At 45.7% G+C, this 16,791-nt stretch overlaps 1 protein-coding gene across 2 annotated transcripts in view; it reads right to left on the bottom strand.

Annotated features, from left to right (window-relative positions):
• Positions 1 to 16,791, bottom strand: part of Astn1 (astrotactin 1) — a 283,759-nt gene that overhangs the window by 152,579 nt on the left and 114,389 nt on the right. For both annotated transcript variants that reach the window (XM_027934944.2, XM_027934945.2), the window contains exons 3-5: positions 2,650 to 3,043; positions 960 to 1,106; positions 160 to 267 (exon numbers count right to left, since the gene is read on the bottom strand). In XM_027934944.2, the coding sequence (XP_027790745.1) occupies positions 160 to 267; positions 960 to 1,106; positions 2,650 to 3,043 (649 nt within the window). The remainder of the gene's footprint in view (positions 1 to 159; positions 268 to 959; positions 1,107 to 2,649; positions 3,044 to 16,791) is intronic.

Raw genomic sequence — 16,791 nt, 5'->3', positions numbered from 1 at the left:
AGAATTTCCACTTTGGCTCTTCTTTCTTCCTCAGAAGGAAACACCAGGCCTGCTCCCAGAATTCTTGCTGCATTGACTGGCTTCGGCCCCCTCAGTCCCGCTCAGGCCCCACCTTCCCTCTGCCTGCACCTGCACCGCCCCCCCACCCATCCTTCCTACCTCGACTGCGCCTCCGGCTGCGAGAGGGATCAGTGTAAAAGGTCAGCTGAGGGTCATTTTCTGCCTCTGTGCCAGAATCCCCTTCAGGGTTCAAGAAGGCGGAACCGGCTGAAAGGAAGCACAGGCAAGACAACATTTTCAGTTTTGTCTTCCTGACACCACGTCACTGGGGAAGTTCAACAGAAAAATCGATGAATTTGAGAGCAAGCTGACTGGCAATCTGGAAGAAGTAGCCAGGGGGCTGGGGCTTCCTGATATCCACGACTGTGAAGATGTGGAAAAGTAGTCCTCACTGGAGTCCTACGCCCCAGAAAGAGGCAAAGGGTTTTTAGTTCTTCCTTAAAATGGCATTCTGCTCTATCTTCTCTTTTATAACTTCATTTTTTTCTCATTAAATAGATGGGTGGGCAACTTTCCATATGAACAAATATAGATCTTTATTATCATTTAAAATGACCGTATAGGAAGCTATTGGTCAGTAGACAGATGTGCCAGGTGGTTAACCGATTCCCTGTTGATGGACATTTGAGCTCCTTTTGATTTCTCCCTTGGCCTCTCTTTTACATACCTCTTAGCCCCTCATCCAATTGCTTCCTAAGCATAGGTTCCTGTTGGTGGAAACACTTGGTCTAAAGGTTTGCATATTAATCTTTTTGGGGGAAAGTGACACTTAGCTGACTTTCAGAAGGCTGAGCCAGGGCACATGCACTCGGTCACACATGAGGGTGAAGAGTATCCACAGCCCCGCTCTGCCCACGTGCAGCCAGCTGCCTGCAAGCCCCAGCTCCAGGTGTGGATACCTCTCGCTTTGTTGTTGATCCGCTTTCTCTGGCTACTGGACGTGTGAGAGAGCAGGGTGGCCTGCTGGTGGTTGGAGTCCACGGGGCTCGTCGCAATGATGTTATCTTTGTACTTGTTCATCAGTGACAGCTTGGCATTGTCACTTCCTGTATAGAGAAAAGTTGAGGCAAAAATTTTAGCGACCTGAAGAGCATGAGAGCAAGGAAATCTGCATGAACCAAGTAGATGAGGTTTCACAGAAATGAAATAAGGAAACTGCAAAATGAGAGACTGGCAGAAACTAAAATTCTCCTCTTTGATTTCTAGGGGCTACGGAATTGGGAGGAGTGAAGTAAGAGGATTACAACTGAAAATCCAATTCAACTAATTCTGTATTGATAAGTTCACCGCTTGTCACCCTTTGGTTACAAACTGACTGCAGGGACAGTACAGAATTGCCAAATAATTTGAATTTGTGTGCTTTCCGAAAGAACATGCCCTATCTTTTTTTATCACAGTCTATACCATTCTCTATTTTCTGACCTCCAGATACTGTTGTGTGATCTGTCCGCCCCCTAAAGGCACCTGAGTCTGTAACCCTGAGTACCATAATGGCTACTTGGTGGCCTCAGCATTATGCTAGATGCTGTGGGGAATATAAGAGATGCTGAGGACACCCCTCCCCCATATCAAAGAGTTCTCAGACTTTAAATCTTATAATAAATGGTTATTTTCAGGGTTGGAGATGTAGCTCAGTGGTAAAGCCCTTGCACAAAGTCCTGGGTTTGACCCAATACCTCAAAAATTTAAAAAATATAAAAGGAAATGCTTGTTAATGTAGAATTACCTCTAGATAACAAGCAGAATTTCCATTTTCCTCTATCTGATCTCACTTTCAATCCCCATGGAAAGATTCTGTATCATAAGCAGCATGCAGCATCAAATATGTCTTCCATGAAGATAACTGGGCAGTGCCTTGAAAGATCACTGTCAAGCATTTATCTATGGGGATGTGCTTATTCATAGCATTGTGAAAGAGAAACAGGTGGGCTACTGTAAAAAACAGTCCTTCTCTCTCTCTCTGCATTTTTATTTTTGACCCTGATCTTATATTGGATTAAGTCCAAGTCCTACCAGTGTCTCTGTACATACACAAAGCATCTGAGGTCTGATACCTTGACTACATTCCTTCATTTTCTTTGAAAAAATACATCCTCTGTAGAGACCACAGAAGCATGGACAAGATAATACAACTAAACCACCCCAGGCCAAGTCTTGGGAGTCAGAAAAGAGAACACACAGCACTGTCCCTTCCACTGTATTGGAGAATTAAATTATCTATGCAAATATATGATATTCAAAAAAAAAAATCAAAATATGTTGTTTTTCCTTACTATTACCTTACTTCCCAGAGGGTTGCTCACTACACACTGAACAGGCACTAATTCGTTCCTCTGTTGGATGCAAAGGTACCTCTGCTTCCAGTGCAAGGAGGAAGTGGAAGGGGTCCAATTTACACTGCTCTTCTGGTTTTCCAGATTAGAAAATAGCTCCGGACATCTCAGGAAACAGACTATTTCTGCCCACCCCGGGAAGGGGCATTGGCACATTCCACCTTGTAACACAAGCAGCTGTTGCCAAACAGCTGTTCCTACCCACTCTCGGGCTCCCTGAGACCCAGGACTACACAGCGCCTGCGCTCACCCCCACCTGGTGTGAGGTCCATCCCTGTCTTCTCATTGCAGCCCTGCAGGGAGTCCAGGGTGCGTGTGACCTGGCTGGCGAAGTCCTCCCCTCCGTTCATGCACTCCCTCTGCAGGTGGTGGCGCAGGTCTGTGATGTCGTACTCATAGCCATCCAGGATGGGTGTCTCCCGGATGCTCAGCGTGCCGCTGGAGTTGTGGCCCTGCACGCGGGCATTGCGCAGACTCTCCCGCCCGTGGCCCCCGATCAGCACCGAGGGGATGTAATGGATCTCGTTGGCCGCCTCCGCGCTGGCACTCTTCTGCGGCTGGGGGACCCGGCGGCGTTTGCACCAGCGCCTCCGGGTGTACAGGATCATCACCAGACACAAGATGGACAGCAGCAGAGCGATCATGCCTCCCTGGGAAGAGAGGACAAGGCATGGATGCGGGAAGACGGGTGGGCTCTCTCCACTAAGAGCCCTTGCTCCTTCTGCTATAGGCATTCATCACTCACTCGCTGGCACTTTCAGCATCACTCAGCAACAAAAGGACAGTCTGCTGTGACCAGTGTCCAACATGAGAGGATTGGAGCTGTTGTGGCCAGTGTATCATTTCAAGGGATCTGGTTGCTTTTGGCTTAGCAAACAATTAGAAGAGAAAAACTCTTTGGAGCTGTGTGTGTGAGAGGTTCTAGCAGCAGAAGGTGAGAGGGAGATTTTTTTCCTTAAGGCCAATCTGCAATATGTATACTGGTTTAAGGCCCTTTTTTATTTTAGCAGTATGGGGTGGTATCTAGTTTCCTGTCTCATATTGAACAATCCATCCCAGGTGGGTTCTAACTCTGGATCCACAGATCAATGAGCCCTATAAATCCTAAACCTCAGCTTCCTCATCAGTAGTGTGGAGGAGATGCCACTTCACCACCCAGGGTGGTTGCAAGAATTAGGTTTGGTAACTATGCAAAGTGCCTGACACAATACATCACAAACAATCAAGGCTGTTCTCAGCATCACCTGAAATGTCTCGGGCTGAATGACTGGCCCAGCAGGGAAAACTGCTGGCAAGTCCAGAGGGAAATTTACATCCCTCAGGAACTTGCTGCCAGCATGGGGAGAAATCACACCATCTGAATGTGACTTTTGGACAACTTCTTTTGACTAATTACACTGTCCTGAGTGATGCTCCCCATTCCTGCCCCTGCTAAGGGAAGGGACTGAGACCCACATCCTGGAGTCGGGCTGGCAGAGGACTTTCCTTCTGAGCCTGTTGGTGCTCAAAGGTCACCACCTTGGAAGCCATTCCTTACAAGTCGGTATGTCACGCAGTTGTCTGTCAGAGGCAAAGACATAGTACTCAGTGAGATTGAGCACCTTGCCTTGACATCCACCTGGGGCAGGTTCGAGGAGGGTCTTCCAGGCCTGTTCTTGCACAGAGCACAGCAGGTGTAAATCTTCCTGTGCACAATCTGTATTCACCCCCTTTGTGTTGGTCAATATCCCTTCAAACCTATTTCATTAGACCAGGGTGTGCCAAACGGTTCTCCTCTCAACCTTGGGCTTCAATCACTGCCACCCTGTTGTGCAGGGTAGAGATGAAAATCCCCTATTAATTCCCAGAGGCCCACCCACACAAGGATGGGTCAGGAGTACTCCCCCAAACACATTAAAGGAGGCCTTTCCAGTCTTATAATAATTATATTTTGGATTTATAAAGTTCCTTTCCCAGTAAATCTTCCTGTTTAACCTCTCTCTCCCATCATCACTGCGAGCAAAGGGACACACACACACACACACACACAGAGCCACTTTCAAACAGGCTTCACAGAGGAGCAGAGACTCAAGCCAACAGAGTCAGCTGCTGAGAGACAGGCCATATCAGGTGGCTTGTTGGGGCAGATATGACCTCCTATTTTCCAAATCTGTCTTTTATCTGGAGGCTCTTTCCTCCTGGTGCACTCTCTCATGCAAATACAGAAAAAGAGGAAATATGTTCAGCTAAATTGGGTGGCAGTGCAAAGACAAGTACTGAGGTCCACGCTAACTGCCACCTGTCCTGCCATCCATCCTGGACTCCCTGCAGACATACAGAGCACCCTGGGTCCCTGCAGAACCCTGACTTAAAGACACAGCACCTCAGTGCTGCCTAACCAAGCCCTGCCCAATCCAGTGACCATGACCAAACCGGTGGTTTTCAGCAGAACCTTTATCTCAGAATCAGATCCACTTTCCTTTCCCTCACCCTAAATTGAAACTGTGACAATACGTAATTAAGCCACAAGGAAAGAATAACTTCCCAACTGAAAGAAGTTGTCAGACATTAAATTAGGCTACTGAAAGCCAGAGGTAATTTTATTCTCTAAAGAGCTATAAGGGCAGCATAAACATCAATCTCCAAGGAATGGCTTAAACACCACGTTTCTGGTTCACATAGGGGTTCAGGGAACCCCTTGTACTCTTCCTGTCTACAAGCTCCTTTCAGAGGTCACAATAAAGTTATGATGGGATCCAGGCCAGAGCTTCTTTCCTACTAAAACACAATAATGAAACAAGAATACCTGTCTGTAACTGGGCATTTCCTGTGTATCAGATATTTGTCCAAAATGCTCTGCACTTTCATCTCTAAGAGGTAGTATCAATTTTCCCCATTTTCCATTTGAAAAGGCTGAGGCAAAGAGGTGAAATAATTTGCCCGAAGTCACACAGCAAATGGCTAGTGGGTCTGGAAAGGAGCACAGTGACTCATTTCAGAGCCTACATTCTTAACCACTAGGTGCAGTTGCGCTGAATGGACTCTGTTGTCAGGAATCCTGTACATCATGGTATTTACTTCAAAAAACAGAAGAGGAGGGAGTAGGAGAGAGTGGATGATTTCACCCCTTCTATCCTCTCTCAAAGGAAAAAGAGAAACTAGTCAAAATGCACACTGGGTCAAAAGGGAGTCCATCATAAACAGAGGGCCTTCTACCGAGCACTCACTAAGTATCCAAATCCAAGGCCAGTTTATAGTTTAACAAGGACCCTGGCATCCCATATTCTCCACACTAGAGCAAGACGATGTGCATCACACATCACTACATGCCCAGAAGACACTATTAGGCCCTCAATTTAGCTGAATTTTGACCAAGAAATGCATGCACTCTTCAGCTAAGATACCCTCTGAAAATCCTTTTCTGAGGCAGAAACCAAGGCTCAGAGAAACCCCAGCTAGATGGTGTGGAAGCCGTGCTCACCAGCCTCCCTCACCACTCTGCCATATTGTTAGGGTTATCACATTTCCCTTTACCACGTGTGGAGCTCAGATACTCAGTTAAAATGTCTACGGTTTACTGTTGAAAAAAATCCTAAGTAATAGGAAGCTGGAATACAGAGTTGGTTCAGCAAAGTGGTTGCATTTAGATTCTCTAATCTTGCTTTAGTGAAATGTGTCCTCTGCTGAGAGCCCAGGACTCCTGACCACCAGCTACCAGTAAGGAGCTCTAGCCTATCGGTGGAACTCAGCCCAGGCATATGGAAATGAATTCTCAGCTACTCAAGTAGTACTATCTGGTTTCTCTCCTATGACCCAAATTGGTGACAGGTGTCACAACAGTTTGCAATGACTTATTAATTGTGGTTTATTATATAAATAATAATATGCATACCATAACATTATCTAATATTAATATGCAGCATAATTTAGTGAAAATATTTTGTAATAATCATTTATGATATCACCATACAAATTCATCTGAAGTACTTACTTGCTCTACCCAGATAGAAAACACAAATATGTAGGTCTTTGCCTGTGTCAGTTAAAGGCATGGGTCCATCCCCTCAATAATGGTCCTTGTTCATAGAGGACTTGGAAAAATCTAGTGTTCTTTTAATTATTATTATATCCCTGTGATATACCATAGTTCTTTGTCATATTCCTTATTTTTAACTCTTCTACTTCCATAGATTTTAAGCAGTTTCAAGGAAAGCCACAGATGTCCTAGGTATTTCTTTTCAAAGAATCTAATGAAACAAAGATGTAGCTGATGAAAACGGAAAGAGCTGTATGTAGGTCAAGGACTGTACCTGGGACCTTCCTAATAACCAAGTCAAAAAGAGAAAGGCGAAATACACACATCTGTTCATATGACATGAGAAAGGCTTGGGGGAGGAAGAAACTTCCCCTGGCATCAGAGTCCAAAGAGACTTCTGCCAGAGTCCACCCAGGACAAGGCTATCCAACCTGGGCAGCAGCAGCACACCAAGCCCCAGGGAGTGGGTGGGGAATTCTCAGCCTGCCCACACCTCGCTCAGTGTTTCTGGATCACTCTTGCTGTGTTCAGGGTTATTCTTTATTATTTGTGTTAACTTCAAATTTTACGGCACTGCAAAATAAAACATTAGGGTACATCTGGATTCAGATAACAAGCTGCAAACCTCCAAGATTAAGAAAAAAAAAACACTGATGGCAAGATATAGAACTGTTTTGCTTCTTATTCATCTTTGCATGAGTTTCTGATTATTCTATTGATTTTTCTCAAGACTGTTAACATTTTGTAACTAGAAGTGCATTTGGGGTATATGAGAGCTCCACATCTATTAACAAGTTTCTTGCCCCCAAAAAAGCAGCATTTTAAAATATATTTTTTCTTTAAAAATCAATAAATCATTTCAACTGGCTTTAATAGAGATCAGACAAATAAAATCAGCTTTTATTTTATTAGGGAATTGACATTTTCGGCTCTTACCTGAGAGAGTAATATGAGCTTTGTCAGACCCTTTGTAGATTTTGGAATTTTTATGTAACAATGTTTTCTATAACACTGATGGTAGTTGCCCAGGGATGGAAAACTCTGGCCGGATTTCCCTTTTCTGTTCGTCCCAGTTAGTGGACCCAATTACAAGACTGCCTCGTGTTCACCTACACATTCACCCAGGTCCCAGGTCATGTCTCTCCTACTCATTCTTCAGCGTCACACAGCCTCGGCCAACTCCCCTGGTCTCGCTGCACTGTCTGCAGATCCTTCCACACCACAAAACACACGTACCCCTACCTTTGATTTGCTCGTCAATCGCATCTATTAGACTGTAGACTTCGGCAAGCTTCATGTCTGACAAATCTCTTACAGCTCCAGGGTCAATCCTGGTCCCTCACATAAAGCAGACGGTCAATGGTTGTTTGTGGAAGGAAGGAAGGAGGAAGGAAGGAGGGCAGGAGGGGGGAATTCCTCACCTCTGAGTACATTTCAGTAAGGACGCCTTCTGTGTGCCTGCAAGCTAAGTCCTCTGCTTAGGTGAGTCATTCTTACAATTCATTACTAAGTTCTTCCACAAGTGTTTACGGATACCGGCTTTAGAGAGGCATTTTTCTAGTGGTCACTGTTATGGAGATGCTGATTATTACAGGAATGGAGGCTGATCTCCTGGTGTCTACATTCTAAATAGAGAACATAAGCCACAAAACGTGTTTTTTAAGGGGAAATTCAGGCACAAAAGGAAGACAAAAATGCACAACAGATGCTAGAAATAATTGTGGCTCCTCTTCTTATAACAAAAGAAATTGCAATGGGAGAAGACACCCTGGACTAGAGGTGAACCTCTGGGTAACACCCCCGGGCAGCGCACTCCTCCCCAATCAGTGTGACATGAACAATAAGTCCTAGAATAAAAGAATCTGGATTTATCAAATGCCACCAAAGTTTAGGAAGTCACCTGGGCTTGTGAACCCTTGGCAGAAAAATGGGAAAGCTGAGATTTTGTTTCCAGTTGCCATCTGTCAAGAGGCTGCAGCCAATCAATCAGCTCACATTTCAAAGCTTAACTTCACCCTAGGAGTAACTGGAAGAGCGAATCCAAGACATAATTAATTATCCCTCAAGGCAACTGGACAGACTGAATTCAAATTATATTCCTAAAAGAATTAAGTGGTGGTTAAAAAAAAAAAGTAAGAATCAAATAGACAAGTTTGGTGGCTCTTGTTTCCTGTTTTTCCTTAACAATGCCCGAAGGTCCAAAACCCTCTCTCCTAGGTGACAAAAATCACTTATATCCATTTCTGGCTTTTATAGAGGCAGACAAGGAGGAAAAACACTGTAAGCCATATGACAGTTCTGGACATACTCTAGACAAAAAAATTGGATGAAGTAGATGGGTAGACACTGTCTTGAAGACCCGTCTGATCCTGCGATTCTATGAGCCCACTGGAAAAACTAGACCCAAATTACTAATAACATGAAGGTCTCCAACAAAAGAAGAGGGCTAACAAGCAACTTTGTGCAAACTGCAAAGCCTCTCTGAACCCCACCAAGGCCTTCATCTGTAGCACAAGGTGACTGAGAGAAACACAGTGCTTTTTCAACTTGAAAAATGTCTTGATTATAGCATTTGATCTCTGCCAAGCTGGAAATAGCTCTATACCAGTAAACTAAGGGTACAGATGTTGCCCATGAGTTCTTCCTGCCCAGTAAATCAGAAACCACAAACCAAGGACATAACGGAGCTGAATCCTTCAGAGGTAGGCCACCAACTCTATTTAGCCAGTGGAGCCTCTGATAAGCAGACCCCCCCCCCCTTTCCTAATGGTATAGTAAGGTCTTTGAATAATCAAAATTGTGGTAATGCATTCTTGACATTGAGGATTCCTTTACTGCCAGAGGGAGTCACCCAAACTAGAGAGAAAAGCCCTTGGTTATCTCCTCTGTCAAATCCTCTCCTGTGGGTGGCTGGTGAGTAGAAATACATTATCCCCTGCCCATCTCCCTCCCAAGTGGAAGTCAAGTGAAACACTTTAAGCATATTAAGTAGTGAGTTCAATTTATAAATTATTAGGAACATTACCTTCTCTTGGGGGCTTTCTGGGTCTTTAATCGTGTGGAAAGGCTTTCCAGTTGCCATGGGCCACCATGTTAATTAAGAGGCCTCAATGCATCCTCTGGGGCTTCGGGGTGAATTGCACATCCCATCAGTGGGGAAAAGCTGCCTTGGCTGGCTGGGTTCTCCATGGGGCTGCTCCTCCTGTAGCCTCCAGACCTACAGGATATCTTCCCACCAACCTTACTCCAAGTGCCCAGGCTCAAGGAAGAAATGGGATATTCCCTAAGATCCTCTCTCATTAAAATGCCATTTGCTGGGGAAAGTTCAGGAACAGGCACCCTTCCATGAACAAGAGACAAACTCTGAGACAAACAGCTCTCCAGGCAGGCAGGTGGATACATGAGGGCCCTTCCCACCTACCAAGGCCTTGAGCACATTCTTCTCAGAAGGAAACTCAGCTTTATAGCAACTCACTTACTTAATTCATTTGTTCATTTTATTTTGCTTTGCTTTTCCTAGGTCTAAAAGTTTAATACTGTTAGCTCTGATCACCAGCTTTCTCCTTTAATCTGGGAAGTTTGTCTTCAATTCCTTTGTGAGACTCAGGGCTTCATCTAATGAGAGCCTGGAGCCCTACAGGGACAGGGACTGGAAGCTAGTGTGCCGGAGTCAGCCTGGGCTATTTCAGTTGTCCTCCTTCAGATTCTTTTCTTGGAGTGCTTTTTCGGTTCTTGAGATTTTTCTTCCCTCAGACCCTTGACTTTGCTGTCCCAAAGAAAACACAAGGGAATGCATGTGTTCATAAGCTGCTGAGAGTCCTCCTTGGTAACTTCCCTTACCTGTCATTTGCCTTAACGAGACTGCTAAGGCTGAGTGATACTGAACATAGCAGGGTGACAGAGAGACAGCTCACCATGAGCTGGGTGTCCTGGTCTTGGGCTACCCTAGTGGATGCTCCCATTCCAAAGACTGACCTAGATCTCTGAAGACCAGGAAAGCAATGAGAAATAGGCTAACAGAGCAGAGCTGAGGTCCTTTGGTTCCTCTAGAAGTAGATCTAATGCTTTTCTGAGAGATGGTGCTACCTGGTCAGACATGGTGGAGGGGACCTCAATGAGTGCCATGCATTAAGCGGCTAGCCTCACATATGCCCCATGCGTGTCTCTCTGTGTGTGCTTGCACATGCACAAATGTGTGTAGTATGCATGGCAGGCAGGCAGGGAGATAAAAAGGGTCCACACAGAAGCAAAGACACTCCAGGTCGCTGTCTCAGCAACCCATGGGCAGAGCTGCGTGAAACAGACTCCCCCCAGGCTGTGTGCACGAGCCCTTCACAACTTCACAAGCCAAGCATGACGCCAATAAATAAATACCTCCAGCTGGATGGTGCCCAGTGCCTTTTCTTGGCCATGTTCCTTTCCTCTCTCCTCTTTGTTTTTATGCAGTAGGTGATCTTGATGAAATAAAATAATGACAATAATCTGCTCCATTAGGACCAAACATTAAGGGAATTATTGAACAAGTAGTAGGAGAGGCAGCAGGCACAGGGTATGCTAATGACCGTTCGACTCTGCCTCTCTTTCTCTCTAAGCAAACGGAGTTGTAAATCCCTCTTCCTCACATCTTCCCAGAAGCCAGTCAGCCAACTCAAGGGAAGGAGAGGAGGTCTCCGGAACTCATAGCTCTGTGGGCACCAGCTGGGGCTGAGCAAATAAAAATCAACAACATTAAGAACTAGTCAATGAGGCCAGACTTCATGCGAGGCACATGTTGGGGTTCCAATGACTTCAGATGAAAACGGCCTGGAACACAGTTAGTTGGGAATAGAAGGGAGAGATCTAATGTCAAGATCTCTCTGAATTCGGTACATATTCATCAGTATCACTTTGTGAACCAGGAAAGCTTTAGCCAATCTGCTTCCTCTCCAGCTAGAGACGGATCCAGAAAGCTGTGCTATTTAGAATTAGCTGCTGGGCATTGGTGGAAGGCCTATCCCATGGGGATGGCCTTGCTCTTAATCTTATTCAACACATGGAACTGTAACTTGGTTATTGTGATCACTGGGAGGTCGGGAGTGCCAGAGCCTCTCATGTACTCAGGGACCCTGGTCCTGTTCTCTCTTACAGTGGCACTCCAAAGGCAGAGTCCTTATCCTGGGAGGAATGCATGGTCTACATAGTTGATGGTGTGCTCTGTGAAGATCTCCAAGGACATAAACCACTACGGAAGGACTACAGCCATCCCACTCCATGTATCTAGCTTCCCTCTGAATTCCTGCCCTGGTTCATTCCACTCACGCACCACATTCCTCCTACAGCATTGGTATAGTGGAAAAGGAAAACTAATAAGAACTACTGTTGCCAGGCGCAGTGGCGCACACCTGTAAATCCCAGCAGCTCAAGAGGCTGAGATAGGAGAATCTCGAGTTCAAAGCCAGCCTCAGCAATGGAGAGGTGCTTAGCAGCTCAGTGAGACCCTGTCTCTAAATAAAATACAAAATGGGGCTGGGGGTGTGGCTCAGTGCTGAGTGTCCCTGAGTTCAATCCCTAGTACCAAAAAACCAAACAACAAAAAACTACTGTTTAAGTGCTAGCTAGGTACTGGATACATCACCTAGCAGATTACAGTCATTACTTCATTTAGTACTACCAATAAACATAATAGTAGAAATTACCATTTTCATTTTTAAAAGAGAAAACAGAAGGTCAGAGGAGCTGGAAGAACTGCACATATTTACATACAGGCATGAGGTCAAACCAAGATTCAACCACTAGTCTTAGTAATGTGGTTTCAGGACCTTGTAGGATAGGAAGGGACCCATCATTGTAATCTGGGCTCCAGTCACCCATCTTTCCATCTTCTCTACTTAAACTCTGGACTGCCTTGCTTCTACACCTAACCTTAGGCCAGTGGGGACAAACGTCTACACTTAGTACTGTCTGTACTGCCTGCCTCAGTGCCCTTAGTCCTCTTCACATAAGCTTGATCACTGGGTCAGCTAAATGCATGACTTCCAGCAATAATTTAATTGTGCTCAAAGTGGCCATACTTTCAGGCTGTCATTTTGACCAAGGCAGGGAATATCCATGCAGATAGCAGTTCTTGGGGAGATGTTTTCTAAAGTGAACTCAACTGTCTTCAGGATATGAGGATGCAGAGGCTCAGCCATTTCCTAGAATGCAGTCAGCTGGGCATCCTACAGATCTGGGTCTCTGTTGTCACTAAGCCCTTGTTCTGCGATCGGAGACCTAAGAGGAATACGAGATGGTTTCTACAATATAACAACACATATAGAAGACAGACGGGGGAGAAAATGTCATACTTGAATGCTTTCAAGGAAACTAGAAACCATATTACAGTCTGGTCACTCAAAAATGTCTGGCCAATAGGTTTGGAGAAGATAGAAAAAATGCTGTGGTGACAGTTTGCTTTAGGACCCAAAGTGTGACAACGGTCACTCCCAATTCACATCATTCAAAACTGCCCAAACACAAAGGCAAACATATATTCTTTCTGCCCACAGAGCTCCTCCAACTGGTAACTTGATTTGACTCACAACGCTCAACATTTCAATCATGAACTCCAAAGTCTAACCTAAACCCAGGAGTACAGTGGACATCTGCAGTCACGTCCCTTGTGTCACCCCAGCTGTGATTCAACCGTGACATAATAGAATGAAGAGCTGTAGCAAGGGGACCTAAGGGGGAACTGAGGGCACAGGGGAGATGCTGACGTACACACGACAGAGCCTCAAATGCCAAAGTGCCTTCCAAGCCCAGGCTCCTTGCCAACTCGCCCTGCCTAGCATCCAGCAAGAGGCAGAGCGGAGACTGGTCATCAAGAGGCTTCTCCTGGGTCACACTACGTGCTGTTACATCTCCTTAAAAATTATTAAATTCAGCTTCTCTCTGGAACTAATCAAGCACAGACTCCAGAGAAGAGGCTGGTTTATGAAGGCAGTTTCAGAGTGAGAGCCCAGAGTCCTCATTAGTGCAGGCTTCGTTAAGCCACCAGCTCCAACGTCAGCAGCATATTGTGTTCAGCTAATTATATATTTTTTTTCCTGGCAAAGCCATTGTGCAAATCTTCAAATCCTTTCCTATCGTTAATTAAAAAAATAAATAAATACAACAAAATCCAACTGCCCTGCCTCCTCTCTCCCTGGGACCACTCACCCATGCCACATGCCATCAGCTCCGATCTTCTGGTTTTCCAACCTTCCTTTATCGTATCTGGGTTTTGGGGGCGCAGTGATGAAGTGAGGCAGACAGCCTTCCTTCACATAAGCTCAAGTTCTTCTCTAGCTGACCACGGCTCACTTTGTTCCCAGCTGGATGCTATTATATACACCAGGACCTTGGCCTCGGCCTTCGTGCTCACCAGCCAAAGATGGGCCAGGGCAGAGGGAACCTGGAAGAGGAACCCCAGTTCTTTCCACCTGCCATGGAAAGTAACCAAAGGCTCAACTCTGCTATTGTTGGTCCAATTTTAACTTACTGATCAGTGGCTCAATCATACAGAGTGAATCCCTGGGTCACTCTGATCCAGCGAGACATCCACATGATACAAAAGCAGTCAGAGGCTCTTGCTTCCAAGGCAACTGACTAGGCAGACATCGTCTGCCTGGCCAATAATTCTAAACCTGGGAGGGCATGTTTTCCTGATCCCATGAGGGCCATTCCCAGCCAACCTGCAGTATCATTAGGAATTAATTCACATTGCAGTATTCAGGAAGTTTTATTTTTATATTTTTTAATGTTTGTGATTTTTTTCCCTATTCTTACACATTCTGTTAAGGAGAGAGAGAAAGAAAGAGATAGAGACAGAGTGGTAGAGAGAGACAGGAACAGAGAGAACAGGTATCTGCTATAGAACGAATGTGCCCATTTCTGAAACGTTGTTCTTTCCCTGCCCTGACCCTTCCTTCCTCGCCATCCTAAGCTCTTCCCACTCTTTTAAGTCCCAGCACACCTCCCTTTCCTTCCTGAAACCTACTTTGATTACTTCAAAGTAGAAGTACAGACAGGTTGATTTCTTCCAACTCCTAAAGCAGGTATTTCCTAATTAATACTCAATCCCTAATTCTGATGTTCCCATATGGTAGCTCTGATTAGTCTTGCAGGCAGAGACCTTCATAAGACCTTCTCCAGCCCCTACCTCAGCAGAGTGCCCAGTTCAGGGCTGACCCTCAGTAACATAGCACTGCTTGAAGAATCACGGGGTGGCACATGGCCCTGGCTCCGCAATGCAGGTGAAGTAAATAGCATTACTGTTGCACCGTGTGCCAGCTCACACCCAGGGACCCCATCTGGGAGTCTGTCTTCATGTTCCTTGGTTGGCTCTGAGGGACACTGGGCTGGCTCTGAGGGACACAGCCATGACTGCAGAGGCCTCCTGGGAAAAAGCCAGCTGCAGGAGGGTGCTAGCTTCCTCACTCACAAGGATGCCCAAATGGCAGGTGCAATGGCAGGTGCACCCTACAGATGCAACGTGCAGAGAATGCAGCTGCTATTCAGGAAGTGCCATGTCCTGGCTTTACTCAAAGCCACCCTAGCTCCTACTCTTTGGTGCCATTAGCAAGCAGTTGTGAGATGGCTCAGGGCTCAATTACCTAGTAAAATTAACTGACCCCCACTGGATCTAACTGTTCCTGCTCTATCCAAGGAGCTCTGTATGAATAGAGTCTCATCACCAGAGGTCAAAGAAATTTGTCATCAAATTTTTAAATGTCTACTTAGCACTTAATTATAGGCAGAGTTGTACATGTTTTACAAAGTGAATGGTGTAAAAAAGGCCCCTTTTCTTAGGAACTAAAGCTCTAAATCTCATTTGAATTAATCTATGCATGATATGTATTAATTTATACTTACTTATGCTAGTATTTCTGTTTCTGCAGAGCAACTGCGATAACATGGAAAAGTCCTCACCAACTCCATTCTGTAATTGGGGGAAGTCAGCTCGGCTTTCAGGAGGACCAAAGGCTGTCAGCTTTCCCTGCCTCCTCACCATGACAGATGAGAGCTACAAACTGGGTGGACCCCACGGCCACCCTGAGGTTCAATGTACTCCAGCACCTGCTGTAACTCCAGCTTTTACTCTCTCAGTGGAGAAAGCACATGCGAATGCAAGTCAAGTGCAAATGACCTTCTTAGAGGTCATTTATAACTCAAGCTTCACTCTAACAGGAAAAAGGAAACCCGTACAAATTTTAGCACTTTGCCTATTGTTAGAATCAAACACACTTGTCACATCTTAACAATTGATGGGGACATACCAGGTATCATGACTCTACCTGCAAACTGCAGAAGTGTGAAAGTGGCTACTGAGGACAGGAAAACAAGGCACTGTCGGATTTGTCCAAAGGCCGGGCCAGGAGGAGCCCTGCACACTACTTCATACCACACGTCTCAGCCCTCCACCTAACCTCCACCTACACCAGGCCTCAGAATACTCAAGACGGAGTCTCTGGAAATCTTTCACAGGGATTTTGCTCATGATCAATCAAAAAAAATCATCATAACTATTATATAAATTAGTTATTCATATTATTAGCTATACTTTAAAATTATACTTATTCATACAATAATATTACACATATGTATGTATGTATGTGTGTATATAATATTGGAGGCGAGATGGCCTTGTGACCCACCTACTTCTGGTGTGAGTGACAGTCTTCCCCTAAGGTGTGAATAAGTGAAAGGAGAAAGAGAAGTGAGGAAACGGAGTCACAGCCACCAGAGATGTGACCAGAAGGGTTGAGCTACAGAGGAAATGCACCGACTGAACCCGCCCCTGTCCCAGCAGTGCCACTTATCAAGATGTCACTTAGCCATTCAGCCTCATCCAGTTCTGTATCTGGTCAGACTTGCTCAGCCTTCCTCCAAGGGTTGTTCGTTCATTCCCAAAGTCCCTTTTGGCCTCTCAACAAAAGGCCAGGCCCTCCCCTAGGATACAGAGACATGCAACCCTCTCCACTGCCCACGCCCTCAGAGGAGCTGTGCATAAGCACAGATAAGGACAGTGAAGACACAGGCAGCAGCGATTGCACAGCCCCACCCACCCCTAAGCCAGCCCAGAGGACAGGTGGCAGGAAGGGCCTCCTAGAGGGAGTCATGGGGCAGAGCTGAATCTAAAGCAGAATAGGAAGAGGTCCTTTCACTCACAGCAAAGGAAAGACGTTCTAAGCTCCAGAAGTTCAAAACACAGCAGGGGAGGCCCAGGAGTTAGGATGGAGCTGAGGCAGGGTGGCTAGAATAGACAGTGGGAGGAGAGTGTGGAGGAGATGAGGCTCTGGCCAAGGGAGAGTGGACATCTTGGAATTCAGCCTCTGGGTAGAGGGTCTTCACCAGGTAGGGGACACAGGCCAGGCTGTGTTTATT

The sequence above is a fragment of the Marmota flaviventris genome, chromosome 12 (genome assembly GCF_047511675.1).
Source record: "Marmota flaviventris isolate mMarFla1 chromosome 12, mMarFla1.hap1, whole genome shotgun sequence".
Classification (NCBI taxonomy): domain Eukaryota; kingdom Metazoa; phylum Chordata; class Mammalia; order Rodentia; family Sciuridae; genus Marmota; species Marmota flaviventris.
Note: the sequence above shows the minus strand (reverse complement) of the source record. Positions and strands in the feature narration are given on the sequence as shown.